At 37.4% G+C, this 20,470-nt stretch overlaps 1 protein-coding gene across 3 annotated transcripts; it reads left to right on the top strand.

Annotated features, from left to right (window-relative positions):
* The first annotated feature begins 11,353 nt into the window (after positions 1-11,353).
* Positions 11,354-20,303, top strand: LOC104085930 (protein OVEREXPRESSOR OF CATIONIC PEROXIDASE 3). Of its 3 annotated transcripts, none has more exons than XM_070182583.1 (5): positions 11,354-11,622; positions 17,292-17,654; positions 18,321-18,626; positions 19,887-20,034; positions 20,151-20,303. In XM_070182583.1, the coding sequence occupies exons 1-4, from the start codon at positions 11,407-11,409 to the stop codon at positions 20,019-20,021; spliced, it is 1,020 nt and encodes a 339-aa protein (XP_070038684.1). In that variant the 5' UTR covers positions 11,354-11,406; the 3' UTR covers positions 20,022-20,034; positions 20,151-20,303. The 3 variants fall into 3 exon arrangements, with proteins under 3 accessions (XP_070038684.1, XP_070038685.1, XP_070038683.1); XM_070182584.1 differs by lacking the exon at positions 20,151-20,303 and adding an exon at positions 19,039-19,083 and having other exon boundaries at positions 19,887-20,118; XM_070182582.1 differs by having other exon boundaries at positions 11,355-11,622; positions 19,887-20,303.
* The last annotated feature ends 167 nt before the right edge of the window (positions 20,304-20,470 follow it).

Raw genomic sequence — 20,470 nt, 5'->3', positions numbered from 1 at the left:
TATCAGAATTCAAATCCGTGGTCGTTTACCCATAAGTCCCCATCCAGTCAACTTTTCTAACTTATATTTTCAATTATGAGACTAAGTGTCTCATTTTACTCCGAATTCCTTCCGGACCCGAACCAAATAATCTGGTAAGTCATAAATCAATTATAAAGTATAAATTGGGCAGTAAATGGGAGAACGGGGTTATAATACTCAAAATTACCGACCGGGTCATTTCAATTACCTAGTTATTTTTGAGTTTTTCTAACAAAAGAAGTGAACATGTCAAATGGTTCATCTTTAGATGTTAAGAACAATGTCCAAATAAACCTAGAGTAATCATCAACAAGCATCATCACATATCTTTTACCATCTCTGCTTAATGTTCTCATTGGACCACATTCCATATGGACCAGTTCCATCGTCCTAGTGGTGCTTACCACTTTCTTGCATTTAAAAGAGGATCTTACCTGATTCCCCCTTGCACAAGCCTCACAAACTTTGTCTTCCTTGAACTTGATGTTAGGCAACCCTATCACCAGGTCCTTGGAGACTAATTTATTGAGTTGACTCAGACTGGCATGTCCAAGTCTCTTGTGCCAAAGGAGGGGATCATTATCCAACACACTTAAGCAAGTGAGTTCATTTTCTGAAAGTGTGGACAGATCTACAATATATGTATTGTTCACTCTTTTTCGTTGCAAAACAATCTTGTCAGTGGTAATATTGATCACAAAACATTTGGTATAGGTGAATGCTACCAAGTTACCTCTATCACACAGTTGTGATATACTGATTAGACTGTATTTTAAGCCATCTATCAAGTAGACATTCTCAATAGAGTGAGAATCAGTCTTACCTACTTTTCCAACCCCAATGATCTCACCTTTCTTCCCATTTCCAAAGGAGACATTACCTCCTTTGAGGTCCTCAAGTGAAAGGAACTGGTTCTTGCTTCCTGTCATGTGCTTTGAGCAACCACTATACATGTACCATATTTGGCTGCTCCCCTTCACTTGGACCTGCAAAAGGAAATCAGGGGTTAGTATTAGGAACCCAAACTAGTTTGGGTAGGCAAAAGGATAAATCAGATTCTTTTTAGCCTAACTTGGTAGCCCAAACTACATTGCATTCACTTTTATAGTGACCTGTTTTACCACAGTGAGTACAAATCTTATTCTCAGGAAGTGTAAGGTACTTGCTTTTTGGATTCCATTAGGTGGAAGATTCCCAAAGCCAAGTCCTCTTCTATTGCTACTATGATGTTCCTGTAGCCATGAAAGTGCATCGGAGGACCTGTTCCATTTACAAATTCTGTCTAGTTCATGCTTGACTTTGCCTAGATCCTCCTTCAAAATTCTAACCTACTCATCCTTCTTATACAACTCATATTTTAGTTTACCTACATTTTCTTCTAGAGTGAGTTGTGTGCAATCAGCTGTCTTCTTACTTGTTCCTAATTTCAGTTTTAGGTTTTCAGATCTAAGTTCTAGGATATTTGATTCAAATACATGAACCTGGTTCTTTAATGCAGTATTTTCACTTATAGTCTCACTAACCCTAAGTTCTAGGTTCTTACACTTTGCTTTTAAAATCACACATTCCTTAGACAGCTGTTCATTTTTATTGTTTACATCCTCAGATTCATCAATAAAATCTAGAAGTAATTCAGATAGCCTTTTTTTAGACAAAAATTTAATCTTGTCTTTGAGATGAATTACACTAACCTCAGATTCCTCATCAGATTCTCCAATGGCCATAACTCATAAGTTCTTGTTCATCTCCATCTTCATCATCTGAGATTTCATCTGAGCTTTCTCCCCAAGCAGCAACCATAGCCTTTGTTGATCCTTTATTTTTCTTGGGTTGAACCTGTTCCTTCTTCCTGTTTCTTCGTTCAGCTCTTTCCTTCTTCCATTCAATTTTCCATTGAGGGCAGTTCTTGATTTGGTGATCGGTCTTACCACACTTGTAGCATCCCTCACTGGTTTGCCTTTCAGGAGCCTTTGTTTTGCTGTAGCTTCCACTTCTTGAAGGACCATTTCCTCTCTTTAGGTACTTCTTGAAGTCCTTTGTGATCATAGCCATTTCATCATCTTCTAGATCAGAACCTTCAGTGATTCTGAGTGCCAGGCTCCTTTTCTTCTTGGGTACATCCATCTTCATGGTTTGCCTTCTAAGTTCATAAGCAGTGAGATTTCCAATTAGCTCATCCAACTTAAGAGTGGCAATGTTCTTTGATTCTTTAATGGCAGTGACTTTGCTCTCCCAAGTAACTGGCAGAACCCTTGTCAAAATTTTCTCAACTCTGTCTTCTTCAGAAATAATCCTTCCAAGAGACTTAAGTTCATTTGTCAGTGTAGTGTACCTTGTATATATCTCTTGGATGGTTTCCCCTTCCTTCATAGTGAAATTCTCATATTGAGAATATAGTAGTGTTCCTCTGGACCTCTTCACTTGAGGCGTTCCTTCATGGGTCACTTGCAAAGTGTCCCAAATTTCCTTAGCATTGGTACAACTTTGGATTCTACTGTACTCATCTGGACCGAGTCCACAAATAAGCCATTTCTTGGCTTTAGCATTTTTCTCCCATTTCCTCAAGTCGTCAGCAGTGCAGTCAACTCTTGTCTTTGGCACCTCTACTCCTTCGGCATTTATCTTCATGGTAGCCAGTGGGCCATCTGTGACAATATCCCATAGCTCATAGTCTTCTCCTATGATGTGATCTCTCATTCTGTTTTTTCACCAGGAGTAGTACTGGCCATTGAAGAGTGGTGGCCTAGCAGTGGATTGTCCTTCCCAATTTCCAGGTAGTGCACGCATCTTGACCTTCTCCTAAGGTGTTAGCCTCTTCAAGGATAACCTGCTCTGATACCAATTGATGTTTTTAACTTCAATACCACACAAGAGGGAGGTGATTCGTGTGGTATCCAATTTTTCGCTTAAACTGATTATAGAAGGACCGAATTCTTCTATATGTTCCTTAACCAACTATTGCTGAAACAGTAAATGCGAAAAGTAAAGAATACAAGTATTTTATGTGGAAAACACCTGGCTCAAAAAGTGAAAAACCCACGACCTACTTCTCAGTAGGATTTTCCCAAACTCTTCACTAAATCACTGAGCCAAAAACTGCACTTACAAAACCCTTTTGTAAACCTAGGATTAACTCTAATCCCATTGTGGCACACAGCCTCTAACTGTTGCGACAACTTCAAGTTAACTCTAACTTGAATACTCTGAGTACCTGTTACAATTGCCTCTAGATAAAGCTGAAAAGTACAATATGAAAGCACCTACTTCAATTGAACTAGAATAAAAGACAGACACTTGGAACTGGTTCTTCTATCTGGTTCATGTAGCTTCAGGTTCGTACACTTGAATCACACACGAACTGCTTGCAAAATGCCTTGTTATTTTGCTTTCAATTCACGCTTAACTTCTGCTTTTGTGTGTTGCCTGTAGAATGAGAACATCCTGCGATTTATAGAGCTAGTAGAGTAGAAAATAACTAGAGTTCTAATACTACTCTTCCTTGGTGGAAGAGTTCTAGTTGATCTCAACCTCTAACTCCTCCCTTATCTTGGATAGTGTTCTCTTTGATTAAGGAGTCCTTCTCCTTATCAATTATGCAACCATTTTCGATCAGGAGATATTAATTAGACCAAGTTAAGCTTATCTCCTTCACGTGCATCCCACATGCTCGAATCTGTCCGTGTCTTCTGCACACAAGGGATGGACCTGGTTCATGCGTGGGCTTCCTTTGTCAATCTTCAAAACTAACCTTCACTTAGGCCAACAATTCTCCTTTCGATCTTGTTGGATTATTGTAATATAATTTTGCCGATTCATATATCCTCTAAATAAATAGAGGTAAGCTTGTTTAATCCTGAAAAAATATTTCACACTGCTGGAATAGTTTCTTAAGACAGTGCCCAACACGACTCAAACCAATTCGTGTATTTCTGCTCACAAATAATAATATTTCAGTCATATTGTAATTTCTCCGTAGTCATTTTACTAGCAACATATCTTTTTTTTCCTCGTCCAATAGAAACCTATTAATTAAAAGTCATCAGTATAAGGAAGATTGAGACAGTGTGTTGATGGCACAACTCTAGTGTAATCGAACTACAACAGAACTGGGCAATTACAACCTGAGCCATGGCCATTACAAAAAGGAGCATGGGAATAGCTAGCACTACAGGGAGGGATCCTCCGACTACATGTAGTGCCCGCCTGCTACTATCATAGGCGGATGTAGCCTTTGGGCTATGTGTTCAATTGAATCCATAAATTTCAACGCGGATATAAATTTATATGTAAAAATCAATTAAATTTCAACAAATATTAGATCTGAACCTATAATCTTAACAACATAATGAATTCAATGCTGAAAATCTTAAAAACTAAAATTACTAAATTTAAATCTTAGATTCACTTCTAGCTACTACCAAATAAAAGATGAAAGCAGAGGGAGGTGCAAGAAGCAGAGGCGAATCCAGGATTTAAGTTCTATGGGGTCAGGCTCATAATATTTTTAAGTTATAAGTTCATATCTACTATTTCTTGCAAGTTTTGATTGATTTTTACATAAATCTATACTTTATGTCGAAAATTATGGATTGAGATGAACCCGGTACTCTCAAGCTACATCCGCCCTTAGCGGGAAGTATCAAGTTGTTGTGAGCTGCCATATGGCATTCATGCTTGGCAAGCTGATCTGCTACTATATTTTGCTCCCTGCATCGGGTAATATACCGGAGGATTACCCACCCGGTTGATCAATAACCTGCAATCATGAACCATGTTAGCATAATAGGACTATCTAGTAATGTGATTACCTCTTTTGCATCAATAGAGATTTCTAAGGGCATAAAACCATAACTCCTAGCAAACTGTAGCCCCTGTAATAGAGCTTGTTATTCGGCCTGCGTGTTTGTGGTGTGCGGAATATGGCCCACGTAGCCTAAAATCCAATTACCATTAGGAGCCGTTAGGTGGGGTGTATAACTAGAATAGTACTGAATTATTGGAATTAGATATGATTAAATTATTTTTTACCGACTGTTTGGTTTAGTGTATTAAAAATAATATGCATTGCATAATTTTTTTAAAGAATTATTTGGTTACAAGAATACCCTACGCCGGTTTGGAAAAAATTTTGAAAGGGCAGTTCTGTCTTTATACATGTTTATCCATGTATTAAAATTTATAATATTGCTAATGCCATAGTTTGTTATTGTATAAGAATAGTACTAAATAGTGTGTATAACTAATACATGTATTAGCTATATATATGTTTAATAATACTACCTAACAAGAAATTTATAATATAAAAGCTAATATATATATTATTTTCCCTAATACGTCCTACCAAACGATCCCTTAAAGTCCCGAAATACGCCAACCTTTCACGGGAGAGGCTTTACTGGGCAGCCTATCTGCAAAGCGTCATATAAGATGCATCCATTTTTTTTTTTTAAATTGCATTTTTAGCCAATTAAGGGTTTTCATCATTAAAATCACCATTGTTGCAAACTCCGAAGAAGTGAATCTTGAATTCGAATATGAAAAGTTAGTTTAAATTAACGGGGTGTTGTTGGAAAAGCCTATTTCTTCTTCCAGCGGCTTTTATATACAAGATTTCATGGAGTAAATAAAACATCATTTAAAAATTACCTTATTGCAAGCTTGAATAAGTGGATCTTGAATTTCAAATATAATGAGTTTAAATCAAGTGGATATTGTTGATTTTTTTTTTTTGTTTTGAAAACACTGCAATGGATGAAGATTTTTTTAGTAGAAGTTTCACGACCCAAAATCCACTATAGATCGTGATGGCGCCTAACGCCGCCGTCAGACAAGCCAACTTTGATTTATCAATTTATTCATGCATTTTATTACCTTGAATTTCTAATTACCAATAATTTAACAATATAAAATATAATTTACAGAGTAAATGGTGATAATTACGTTATCTACGATAACAACAACCAACAAGAACTCCCAAAATCCGGTGTCACAAGTGCATGAGCATTTTTCTAAGGAGTACAATAATAATACGCATTTATCCCGGAGGTAATAAGACAGGGTAAAATGAATGATGCAATGGAGACTCGGTGGACTGCGGTACGTAACCTGGATTTGCAGCTCACATAAAGTCTCCCCAGCAGGTGCGCCTACGCGCCAAGATGATCACCAAGCGACATGTCAAATCCTGCACATTTAGTGCAGAAGTACAACATGAGTACGTAAATCAACGCGTATCTAGTAAGTATCCAGCCTAACCTCGGAGAAGTAGTGACGAGGGGTCGACATCGACACTTACTAGAGATCCAAATAAATAAGTGATACGATAATTCATAACAAATATGAAGAGCACAATAATAGTTGAGTAAATCTGAAATCTCATAATTTTTCCGATTTCCTCTTTTAAAACATAAATCCCTCGATCTTTTATTCTACCTTAAGAGCTCAGAAAGATGCCAAGTGTCTATATCAAATAAATAAGAAATACCATAAAAAATTTTGGGCATGAGTGAAAGGTTTATCTCGTGAATATTCGGACTACTAGCGATATAACGCACACTTGTGCCGAGGTCGTTCGGCCCGATCCAGAGTGATGTATACACTGCCGAGAGTCGAACGGTACGAACCAGAGATACACCTCTACATACTACCGACGCATTCGTCCCGCTACACAAAAAATGAAGAAAGTTTCTGAATCACAAGACACGTGTTTACAACATAGTACATGAGCACAAAGTGAATATAACCTTTACTGTTTTCTCAATTTTTCTTGCTAACAATTCAAGTGATAAGGATGGGCCTAAGATGTATGAAATTTCTAAATCAAGTTCAATCATATTTCCAATTAATTAAGTCAACAGAATAAGTTCAAGAAATTCATATATTGCATGATAAAATCCTAAGTCTATCCGGACATAGACATACTTTAGCTACATGCGGACTCTCGTCACCTCGTGCGTACGTAGCATCCACAACTAGTAGCACATGACAATTAATATCACCTAGGGGTAGTTTTCCCCTCATAGGGTTAGACAAGAGACTTACCTCGCTCCGAAATTCCATAACCGGCTCCAACGCCACTCTAATACCTCAAACCAAAGCTTAACGATCCAAAACTAAGCAAACAATGTGCAAACCAATCAAAATGTGTTCTAATACCCATAATTAATCAATTTAAACAATTTTCAAGTCCATTCGAAAAGTCGATAAAATCAACCCTCGGGCCCACGTGCCCGGATTCCAAATATTTTCGAAGATAAACTTCACTCATAACACCACGAACTCAAATATATGATTTATTCCAAATTTCATGTCTAATTTCGTGGTAAAAATTCAAAATTATCAATTCTAGATTTTCTCACCAAAATCCCGTAATTTTTCCTAAATTTTCTTCTTTAAATCCACATATAAACCTTATATTTAGCTCACAATAAGTGAGAAATTACTTACCTCATGTTACATGATGAAAACTACTTAAAATCTCCTAAGAATCGAGCTCCAAAATCCAAAATGAAGTGGGGGAAAAGACCAAGTTCGACCCCTTAATAATCTGCCCAATTTTGCTTCTGTGGCCAATTATCCGCACCTGCGGACCCGCTCCTGCGGAATTCACTTACCCGGCATGCCTCCGCTTCTGCGACCCTTGCCCCGCATTTGCGCAACCGCAGGTGTGGAATTCACCATCGTACCTGCGAGCATTGCGCTCCTGCGCCCCTAACGCCGCATCTGCGTCCACGCAGGTACGGAAAATGACCTCGCACCTGCGACCTCTGCTCACCTCCTCCTTGCTCGCTTCTGTGGCCCTCTTCCCACTTCTGCGGGCTCGCACCTGCGGTGCCCACTCTGCAGATGCGTTTACACCAGCAGTTGCAAATTCTTCAGCAACTCTTCAACTTCAAACCTTGTTCTGAAAATCATCCGAAATCAACCCGAGGCCCCCGGGATCTCGACCAAATATACTAACGGGTCCTATAAAACAATACGAACTTAGTCTAACTCTCGAATCACCTCAAACAACATTAAAAAAACGAATCGCACATAGATTCACGCCTAATGAACTTTGAAACTTTTAATTTCTACAACCGATGCCGAAACCTATCAAATCAAGTCTGATTGACCTCAAATTTTGCACACAAGTCATAATTGACATTACAAACCTACTCCCATTTCCAGAATCAGAATCCGACCCCAATATCAAAAAGTCCACTCCTGGTCAAACTTCCCAAAAATATCCAAATTTCCAACTTCCGCCAATTGACGCCGAAACGACCTACGGACTTCCAAATCAACGTCCGGAGACACTCCTAAGACCAAAATCACCATACGGAACTATTTCCAGGCTCGGAATTTCAAATGGACATCGATAACATAAAGGTCCACTTCAACCCAAACTTAAGGAATTCTTAAACCTTCAAAATGCCAACCTTCCGTAATAAGTGTCGAAGTACCCCCGGCCATCCGATACTCGACCGAAATATACGCCCAAGTCCGAATTCATCATACAAACCTATTGGAACCTTCAAATCCCGATTTCGAGGTCATTTACTTAAAAGTCAAACCTTAGTCAATTCCTCCAACATAAAGCTTCAAAAATTAAAATTTTCTTTCCAAATCAACTCCGAACTTCCCGAAATTTAATTTCGGCCACACGTACAAGTCATAATACCTGAAGTGAAGCTACTCAAGGCCTCAGACCGCTGAACGGCGTGCTAAAGCTCAAAACGGCCGATCAGATCGTTACAAGAAGTTTGCTTGCTTTCAAATTGTTTAGAGTTTTTGCAAGTCAACTTCATACCTGCACGTCTAAACTTCATACTCGTGCATTTGAAGTTGATTTAAAGCGGCTAAACTTGCAAAAATTGAATGTCTAACTTTTTGTGCACTTCACCCTTCATGGGATTACCTGTAGGCTGTAGCCCTGTTTTAGTTTGTAACAACCTTTTACTGGTGATGTCCAGCTAACGGGAATAGAGATTTTTTGAGGATCTCTGTTATATATGTTGGCGACATAACAAGTAGGCACTTGGACATAAAAATTTATGATTTTTGATAATAAAAAAAAAAATGCGAAGTTAAATTGAAAAGGGGTATTTGAAATTTGAAATTATATTTATACATATATTTCACGTAAAAAATATTATAGTTTAGTAAGAAAAAATATTTTTTTACTTGAAAAAGTGATAAAAATCACTTTTTTCAAAGTTGAAACTTCTTTAAAAAAAATTCAAAAAACCTAATGAAAGTGGTTTGGGACCATGAGTTCCTATACAACTGAATAATTTCAATTAAAACATAATACAAAATAGTAAATTACCCCTTTGAAAACAAATAAAGTAGATACATCGTATTAGGACCAACTCAAATTTGGTGATACTTAAAGTCCATTAAAACTTTAATATACGCTGCGGGAGTCGAAATATTTCACCAACTTCAAGATTTGTATTAACCATTTTGACATGTCTCTTCTCACATTCTTTCATCGTCTATCCCATACTTGCATTAATTTTTATATTTTAGTCACTACTCCTTCCGGTCCATAATAAGTAATTTTTTGGCTTTTTTTTATGGTCCAAAATAAGTAATTTTTTCAGATTTCAAGAATGAATATTTTTTTTCCTACATTGCCCTTGGAGTAAAAAGTGTTAGGTGTGTTTATGTGAAGAGATAGTAAAGGTTAATATGGTCAATTTTAATATTAATTAATATTAAAAGATAAATTTCTTAATATGTGTGAAAATAATAAAAAAATTACTTATTATGGACCAGAAGAAGTACAAATTGAATTAATTGCCAAACTTGGAAGAAAGAGAATATAGTAAGTTTTATTTTCTTTTGTTCGCCAGCTTTTTCCATGACAGATGTTAAAGGAACAACCTGCTATCTTCTTATACAAAACTCACTTATCTTGGACACAAGCAATCATTATGGTCATTGAGATTTTTGACCTATTTCCACTTAATAACGAGGTATGTGGATCTACTACTAAAAGTATTGCTAAAATGATGGCTATTGGATCGATATGTATTCGCTTTGATCGAGAATGTGATTATGTAAATATATATATATATATCTATTCGTGCAATAATTTTTTTTTTCTTTTAGTACTTCTATATATAGTTTATTTTAGCTGCTTTGGAATTTTTTTTTTTTTCTTTAGAGGTTTGAACCCACTCTATATTTACTACATTTTAGTCATCTTGAGATAACTCTATTGGTTTGATATCATAGTACATTTTTTTCCTTTTTAAATGACAAAATTATTTTCTTATCTTAGATGAATATGTCCAACTTATACGGGAGATTATGATTCTACCTATAATTTTAAGAGATTTACATATAGATTGTGAGACCTAAATTCTAACATCATTTGAAGGTGAAATCTTGCACCTAAAGATTAGCTTATCTGATAGGAAATTTGTATCATTATTGTTTCTTTTTATTTTTACTAATTGCACAATCCAAGTAGTAGTTTCACCTCATATATAACAAATAAAAGTCTGCTTTGATTTATCTGCACGGAAAATCGAGACTGATTAGATTTGTCTAAAATAGCTAATGGAACGACAGCATAATAATCTAAGTTTATCCTTAATGAAATTTCAAGCAATAAAACATAAGGTTTCTTTCTTTATATTTTTTAAAGTTTTATTTTCTAACTCAAATATTTATTTTTATATTAATATTTGTGTGATATTTTAAATTATTTACTAATAGATATAGAATATACGCGCAACGCGTGTGTCCAGATACTAGTAGTCACATAAATACGATCAATAAGATTCCCCTTATTTAATATAAATTCCGTTTTATTTATTGCTATTGTTCATCATTTCAGTATTGCACTTTGGATTAATTAATTTGCTAGTGGCCTTAAAATACAATCAATTATTTATTCTAAAACCAATAATAATAATAATAATAATAATAATAATAATAATAATAATAATAATAATAATAATAATAATAATAATAATAATAATAATAATAATAATAATAATAATAATAATAATAATAATAATAATAATAATAATAATAATAATAATAATAATAATAATAATAATAATAATAATAATAATAATAATAATAATAATAATAATAATAATAATAATAATAATAATAATAATAATAATAATAATAATAATAATAATAATAATAATAATAATAATAATAATAATAATAATAATAATAATAATAATAATAATAATAATAATAATAATAATAATAATAATAATAATAATAATAATAATAATAATAATAATAATAATAATAATAATAATAATAGAAAAGCGAAAAAGGGCCCCTTCCAAATAATATTATCGCCAATTACCCCCTTCTTAAACCCTTCAAACAGAATACAGATAAGCCTCGGAGCTTTTCAGAAAGTAGAGAATGGCCTCTGCTTCCACCACTCTTCGCATTTCCATTACAATCCGCTGTTCAGCCAACGATCATCATCTCCTTGCGGGTCAGCCCAGAAGCAGAACAAACGTTGTTTTGCCACTTCACTCTTCGTCCTCTCGTCCCTCTTCCTCCGTTCTCACTTTCTCCCGCCGTCGAAGCAACAGCGCCAATTCTGCTATCACTTCTTCCAAGAAAAAGAAAAAGGTATGTACTACTTTTGTAAATGGCCAATTTTATCTACTATGCATTTTTCTCGAGTTTTGCAAATTAAAAATTGGGTCTTTGTTGAGAAAATATTAGCTCTTTGTTTCCTTATATTGAGTTCTTAGAATTTTGATTCACATATGAATGTTACTCCTATTCCCACTGAGCAATTTTCTTGTGTTTTCTGATATAGGATTGCTGTTTATGAATTTATCGTTTACTTTCGTCTGTTGAATAATTGTAGACTTTAATGTGCTTGCATGTGTAACTATGTTATGCTTCGCTAACATATGCTAAGGATGATTGATCAAAGGCGGAGTGAGGATTAAAAGTTGATGGGTTCGAAATGCCACTAAATCCACTAACTATTTGAGTTACTGGGTTCGAAATTTAATATTTGCACATGTTCGGTAGATCTTTTAACACATATATAGGGTTCGTGCCAAAAGCTACTGTGTTTTGCCGAACCTGTAGCTTATATGCTACCTTTCCCCTATGATTGATGGTTCCTCCCCCTTTCGGGGGGGGGGGGGGGTCTAGGCACGAGCAATTTTGATTTTATATGATTGTTAAAGGAATTTAAAAAGGTTAGAAGAGTAGTATGTCCTTGTATAGTATAACTATAAATAAGGACCTTTTGTATTGTATTGTTCATCAAATATCAATAACATATTTTCTCCCGTGCCTTCTCACATGGTATCAGAGCAATTGTGAGAGACTTATCGCTGTGCATAAATTCCAGCGATTCCGGGAAAGAGAAATCAGTATTTTTTTAAGGCTGTTTTCTATCTGCTTCATTTCTGTCAGTGTTGTGCAAAATCCAACACTACCACAAGAGTCGTCACTGTCCGGCGACCAAACCCCAGTGAAAAACTCCGGCAGCAGCCTCCTCACGCGCCTCCACGCGCCACCAGAAGCTCACGCGCGTGAGCTCACGTGCCGGCGCGTACGACCACTTCCGGCCATTTTTTGAAAATCTTCCTTCAGAACAGTTGGGTCGCCTGGTAATTCTGATCCTACCCCTACTGTTTTCATTTCATTCCGACAACTTTGAGTTTTTTCCGGCAGCTACAGTACTATTCCGAAAGCTACAGTACTATTCCGACAGCTACAGTAGATTCCGGCAGCTACAGTTTTTCAGTATTCTGTGTCTGTGTTTCCGTACACTGTTTTAGTGGATTACAGTTGATTCTTTCTCCTATTTGGTAATAATTTGCAACAATGTCTTTGGGATTTGATGCTTTTGGGTCTAGAAACATGAGTTCTGGAAGCTCTAGTACTATTATTACCTCGGAACCTTTAATGGGAGGTTCAAACTACTTAGCTTGGGCTTCATCTGTCGAGTTATGGTGTAGAGGTCAAGGTGTTCAAGATCATCTAATCAAACAGTCTAGCAATGGAGATGAAAAGGCAATAGCACTTTGGGCAAAAATCGATGCTCAGTTATGTAGCATCTTGTGGCGATCTATTGATTCCAAGTTGATGTCCTTGTTGACATGTTATTTGGTTTGGGCAAAGGCACGTACCTTATACACTAATGACATATCTCGCTTCTATGATGTGATATCACGGATGGCAAACTTAAAGAAGCAGGAATTGGATATGTCTACTTACTTGGGTCAAGTACAGGCAGTCATGGAGGAATTTGAGAAGTTGATGCCAGTTTCTGCTAGTGTGAAAAAACAACAAGAGCAGCGACAAAAGATGTTTTTCGTTCTTACCCTCGCTGGACTTCCTAATGATCTTGATTCAGTACGCGACCAGATTTTGGATAGTCCGTCTGTCCCGACAGTTGATGAATTATTCTCTCGATTACTCCGCCTTGCTGCAGCACCAAGTCTACCAGTGATCTCATCACAAATACTTGATTCATCTGTTCTTGCATCCCAGACAATGGATGTTCGGGCATCTCAAACTATGGAGCATAGACGAGGAGGAGGTCGTTTTGGAAGATCTAGACCCAAGTGTTCTTATTGTCACAAACATGGACACACTCGTGAAATGTGCTATTTCTTACATGGTCGTCCACCCAAAAGTGCTTACATTGCTCAGACAGAGACTCCAGGTAACCAAGGATTTTCTTTATCTAAAGAAGAATATAATGAGCTCCTTCAGTATCGAGCAAGTAAGCAGACATCTCCATACTTCTGTTTCTGGTAATTCTTTTGCTTGTGTTTCCCAGTCTAGCACTCTTGGCTCATGGGTCATGGACTCCAGCGCTTCTGATCACATCTCTGGTAATATATCACTTTTGTCAAATATTGTATATTCACAGTCTCTTCCCACTGTTACTTTAGCCAATGGATGTCAAACTAAGGCAAAAGGAGTTGGACAAGCTAATCCCTTGTCTTCTATCACCCTAGATTCCGTTCTTTATGTCCCTGACTGTCCTTTTAGTCTTGCATCTGTTAGTCGTTTGACTCGTGCCCTCCATTGTGGTATATATTTTATTGACGATTCTTTTATTATGCAGGACCGCAGTACGGGACAGACAATTGGTACAAGACGTGAATCAGAAAGCCTTTACTACCTTAACTCACTCAGTCCTTCCAAAACATGTCTAGTTACAGATCCTCCAGATCTAATCCACAGACGTTTAGGACATCCGAGTTTATCCAAACTTCAGAAGATGGTGCCTAGTTTATCTAGTTTGTCTACATTAGATTGTGAGTCGTGTCAACTTGGGAAACATACCCGAGCCTCCTTTTCGCGTAGTGTTGAGAGTCATGCAGAGTCTGTCTTCTCCTTAGTTCATTCTGATATATGGGGTCCTAGTAGAGTCAGTTCATCCTTGGGATTTCGTTATTTTGTCAGTTTCATTGATGATTATTCAAGATGTACTTGGCTTTTCTTAATGAAAGATCGTTCTGAGTTATTTTCTATATTCCAGAGTTTCTGTGCTGAAATCAAAAACCAATTTGGTGTTTCTATTCACATTTTTCGCAGTGATAATGCCTTAGAATATTTATCTTCTCAATTTCAGCAGTTTATGACTTCTCAGGGAATTATTCATCAGACATCTTGTCCTTATACCCCTCAGCAAAATGGGGTTGCTGAGAGAAAGAATAGGCACCTTATTGAGACTGCTCGCACACTTCTAATTGAATCTCGTGTTCCGTTGCGTTTTTGGGGCGATGCAGTTCTCACAGCTTGTTATTTGATTAATCGGATGCCTTCATCTCCCATCAAGAATCAGATTCCGCATTCAGTCACTGTGAGATAATTTAATTTTCCAACCAGCCGCCTATAGCTTGCAGGATCGCTAAGCGGCTCCCCCTGTCCTGGCATAAGTTTAGAATTCGGATCCATCGGAGTGTCAACAGGTCTGCAACCTATCATCCCCGTCTCCTCAAGAATGTCTAAAGCATATTTTCTTTGAGAAATAACAATACCTGAGCTAGACTGGGCAACCTCAATACCTAGAAAATACTTCAATCTGCCTAGATCCTTAGTTTGGAAGTGCTGGAAGAGATGCTGATTCAGATTGGTAATACCATCCTGATCATTGCCAATAATAACAATATCATCAACATAGATTACCAGATAAATATAGAGACTTGAAGCAGAGTGCCGATAAAACACAGAGTGATCAGCTTCACTACGAATCATGCCAAACTCCTGGATAACCGTGCTGAACTTACCAAACCAGGCTCGAGGAGACTGCTTTAGACCATAAAGTGACCGACGCAAGCGACATACAAGGCCACGAGACTCCCCCTGAGCAACAAAACCAGGTGGTTGCTCCATATAAACCTCATCCTCAAGATCACCGTGAAGAAAGGCATTTTTAATGTCCAGCTGATAGAGGGGCCAATGACGAACCGCAGCCATGGATAGAAAAAGGCGGACTGAAGCCACTTTAGCCACGGGAGAGAAGGTATCACTGTAATCGAGCCCAAATATCTGAGTATATCCTTTGGCAACAAGACGGGTCTTAAGTCGATCAATCTGTCCATCGGGACCAACTTTGACTGCATAAACTCAACGACAACCAACAGTAGATTTACCTGAGGGAAGAGGAACGGTTAATCAGACATACAAGTGGTACTAGACCCGACATTTCTTATCCTGTGAGTGTTGTAAGTCAGTTTATGAATTCTCCCTGTGATAGTCGTTGGGATGCAGTTGTCCGCATTATTCGATATATAAAATCGGCTCCAGGCAAAGGGTTACTCTTTGAGGATCGAGGTCACGAGCAGATCATTGGATACTCAGATGCTGATTGGGCAGGATCACCTTCCGATAGACGTTCTACGTCTGGATATTGTGTTTTAGTAGGAGGAAATTTGGTGTCCTGGAAGAGTAAGAAACAGAATGTAGTTGCTCGCTCTAGTGCAGAAGCAGAATATCGAGCAATGGCTATGGCAACATGTGAGCTAGTCTGGACCAAACAATTGCTCAAGGAGTTGAAATTTGGTGAAATCAGTCGGATGGAACTTGTGTGCGATAATCAAGCTGCCACTTCATATTGCATCAAATCCGGTGTTCCATGAGAGAACTAAACACATTGAGATTGATTGTCACTTCGTCAGAGAAAAGACACTTTCAGGAGAGATTGCTACAAAGTTTGTGAGGTCGAATGATCAACTTGCAGATATTTTCACCAAGTCCCTCACTGGTCCTCGTATTGGTTATATATGTAACAAGCTCGGTACATATGATTTGTATGCACCTGCTTGAGGGGGAGTGTTAGTTTACAACATGTATATAGTGTAGTATTGTCCCACGTTGGTAGAAGAGTAGTATGTCCTTGTATAGTATAGCTATAAATAAGGACCTCTTGTATTGTATTGTTCATCAAATATCAATAACATATTTTCTCCCGTGCCTTCTCAAAAATAGCATAAGGCTTCATGTGCCATATTGATGTAGTTGAAGCAAGCATTGGGAAAGCACCATACATTGTCGTGATTTTTGTTTAACATCTTAAACAAAATTGCACCTTATACATTAACGGCAATCGTTGCACCACTCAAATTACTTGTCCACCGGATGTCTTTCTGTAATCATGCCTAACTGTTTCGACGTACTTGATCTACTCGCTTGCTGCTTTTAGTATAACGGGTGCAGGACATCTTCTTCCGTATGATTGTAAATGATAGGCAAATAGAGTAGCGATCTGCTGATCCATACGTGTAACACTAACTCTGTAGCTTTTACAGTTAACGGGGTGCAGTTTTATAGACCACTACTCCAAGTTTAGATTTTATGCAGCTATTTTTTCCTGGTGCATGTGAATAACCATCAAAGTAAACCCTGTCCCTTGAACTTCTTCTTGTGCATGTAAATGTCCATCAAGATACCCTGTCTTCTTCACCCGTTTTGATAGCAATCCGATTACTATCTTATCTTTTCTGGAATGTGGAACGTGATTTGCCTATGGTTTTAATTAGTATGTACAAGAGAAGAAGTGATGAACAATATTTTCATTTTAGACAAGCTTAATGTTTAACGTGGTTTGACAATTTGAGATCTTTCACTTGAATATTCAAACTATTTGCCTTCACTAGGAGTTTGCTAGAAACATATCTATGTTTTGCTTTTTGGTGAAGACTTGCTCATAAACTTTCATATCATTAGCAACCTCTTCTTTACACCTGAACTTTTGTATTACACGCCTTTCAATTGTTTACTAAACCTGAGGTTTTGTTGTTTGCTTCCTATGTTAGAGTTCACCTAGGAAAGATACTGAGGAAGATGGTGATATAGATGATGATGCTTTTGAGGCACTCTTTCAGCTGCTGGAAGAAGATCTGAAAAATGATGACTTATCTTTGAACGATGATGATATAAGTGAGGAGGACCTCGCGAAGCTGGAACGTGAACTGGAGGAGGCACTGAAGGATGATGAACTACTAGGAGAAATTGCCTCAATTGCCAATGAGAAAATTGGGAGTGAGGATGAAGATGAAGAAGTAGTAGCAGATGATGATAATGAGGATGATAAAGATGAAGAATTGCCAGTGAAATTGAAAAATTGGCAACTTAAGAAACTGGGATATGCCTTGAGAAGGGGACGGCGTAAGACAAATGTAAGTTGTCATCTTAATGTTAGTCTTCTCAAATTCTGATACCGCAATTGCATTACAGCTACTCACTATTCTTGAGCCTTAAGGCCACTTTGGTTCACTCGGCTCTTTGCATGTTCCAGCTTTAAGCACGGTGCGAAGAACATTGGTGCTATCTATCCATGTGTCTAAAGTATTCAAATGCTTGGGCAAAATTTACCTTGTTAATCTCATCTGTCCCTATGTACTTCCCTTCTTCAGATTCCATTGTTTATTTAGCATTTAACTGGACATCTACTTTTAGCTTGCAACATTTCTTGATGTTAATTAGCTAAAACTATACTAACTTGCAAACAAAGCATATCATTGATAAGAATAGACTGGAAGTTTTGGAACCTGTAGCAGAATTGGAAGAGCAAAAAAATGTGGAAATGTTTCTTTTAACCTCTGCTGCCTATTTAAAGAAAATATGTCTAGAGAATTGGAAGTTTTGCTTTATCTTCATTGTTCCTTGAGACGAGGGTCTATCGGAAACAACCTCGCTATCTCTATGAGGTAGGGGTAAGGTCTGCGTACACACTACCCTCCCCAGACCTCATATATGAGATCAAACTGGGTTTGTTGTTGTTGTTGTTGTTGTTGTTCTAGTGCTGCTTACTCTATAACTTCTAATTCACTTTTTCCTTCCAGATAAAAAATCTTGCTGCTGAGATATGCCTTGATAGAGCTGTTGTTCTTGAATTACTTCGCAATCCTCCGCCAAACCTTTTGTTGCTGAGTGCTGCCTTACCCGATGAACCTGTCCCCAGAATGATAGAGCCTGAAAGCAAACCCCAGGAGACTGTTCCCATAGAGATAAGTGATGTTGCAAGGCCTGAGGCTAAGGTGGAAATGCCAGTCCATGTGATGCAAAGTAGTTGGTCTGCTCAAAAGAGAATAAAGAAAGTCCAACTAGAAACCCTTGAACAAGTTTATAGACGATCAAAGCGGCCCACTGTGAGTCCCATTACTTCTCTATTTTTGTTCGATGCTTTTAAGTCTATGTTGGTAAAATTTCATATCTGAATAAAGAGCTTCTGCATATTGTTGCATAGCTCTGCACCTGAACAATGGGGCTTGGGTGTGGGAAAATGGAAAAAGATCCTGTTGAAATATCAATTATCCTTCTCAAAAAAATATCAATTAGTCTGGGATGTAAAATGTTCGTGATTGAGGCCAACAATGTTGAGGGGTGGCTCTTGTGACCTTGGAGTTTGGGGGCCAAGTTTAATCTGGGATAAGTGAATCTGCTTTCTTGCTCCCGAATATCCAAATCTCAACACATCTGTCCTCCCTGTGCATTTCCCCTTTTATCTTGTTTGTTGTTTTCATGTTCATCTATTTTCTTTTCTTTTCCTTGTTTGTTCAGGATGAGGATGGATGTGATGAGAAAATTTAGACGCACCTATTTCAGGTTATCTGTTCTGCTCTACTATCCTTGAATTGGCAGTTGATTAGAAATTGCCTTAAATTTAAGGTTAAATGAGTGGGTAGTGCAAACTGTAAACCAAACCCCAAGAGATTTGAGATAGTAATAACTTTAGTATTGTGTCGATCGATCTAAGAAATGACGTCCAAGAAAAGGCAACCCATTGCAATTGGCACCTCTTATTGGTTTGTCTATGTGTTCAATCAACTTAATACCTTTATGCCCTTTTATTCGTAGTTTTAATGCACGCTAGTTCCCCTATCATTAGGAATCACTTGGAATTTAAAATACTTGGATCACGTGATTGAATTCAAAAAAAAGAAATCCCAACTTGTTTGGGGCTGAGGCGTAGTTGTTGTTATATATAATTGAAGTTATGTATTACTATTATCAGCCACCAGATGACTAGTTTGAAGTAGTTGGATCTCAGGGTTCTTCTCTTTTGCTCTGAAAATTTGATGTGGTTTTCTCTTTTCAATTCACAATTGCCTGAATTAGTACATGGTACTTTTTTCTCTTCAACTTTGTGTGGTATGATTACTTGATATAAGCTGGATACAGATGATTTATTCAGAATCAGTCTGAGCTAATAGCCACTGCTAAATCAGTCCAACGTTGCACTTTTTATGCGACCGGTGACTCCTCATAATGGTATCTCCGAACTGTACGATTGAGAACGGATATGTGGTTTGCTTGGTGATGTAGTTGCACACAATTGCTAAGTGCTATACCTAGGATGAAAGAGAGAACATTGTTATCCTTATACTCTCTCTGTTGTGGTGATGCAGAATGCCATGATTAGCAGCATCGTGCATGTGACAAATCTGCCTCGGAAAAGAGTTCTGAAATGGTTTGAAGACAGACGGTCTGAAGAAGGGGTTCCTGATCATCGACTTCCATACCAACCATCGTCTAAATCTTAACAGTTCTATCCTTGTAAGTACCAGCTAAAACAACTGATTTTTGTATGTTAAACTGGTTTCTCCCGTGCTATCAGATACTTGAATTATTTCATGCCAACCATCAGCTTCCTTTTGCTATTTATTTCTCAGTGCAGCTATAACAACAGGAGCAAATAGCAATACCCTCTGTAAAGCAAAGATGGTTACAAACAAAAAGAAGTGAACAACTTTAGTTTGTCAGTTGTGTTGAATTAACTCTATCCTAATCATATAATTCTTAGCAGTAGTTGCAAGTTCTTAATACCTTAGAGAGGGATTTGGATCTTTTGACTGTTTCTTTTTTCTTTGGGTCCCTTGAGTCTGATCTCTGAAAACTCTGTGACTACATCTATTGGGCAAATCTGCCTCGTCAATACTAGTTTGCAGAAACACCATTAATCTGCAATGCCAGTTTGCAGCAACTGAATAAT

The sequence above is a fragment of the Nicotiana tomentosiformis genome, chromosome 8 (genome assembly GCF_000390325.3).
Source record: "Nicotiana tomentosiformis chromosome 8, ASM39032v3, whole genome shotgun sequence".
Taxonomy (NCBI): Eukaryota; Viridiplantae; Streptophyta; class Magnoliopsida; order Solanales; family Solanaceae; genus Nicotiana; species Nicotiana tomentosiformis.
The sequence above is the reverse complement of the archived record's forward strand: the minus strand, read 5'-3'. Positions and strand labels throughout refer to the sequence as shown.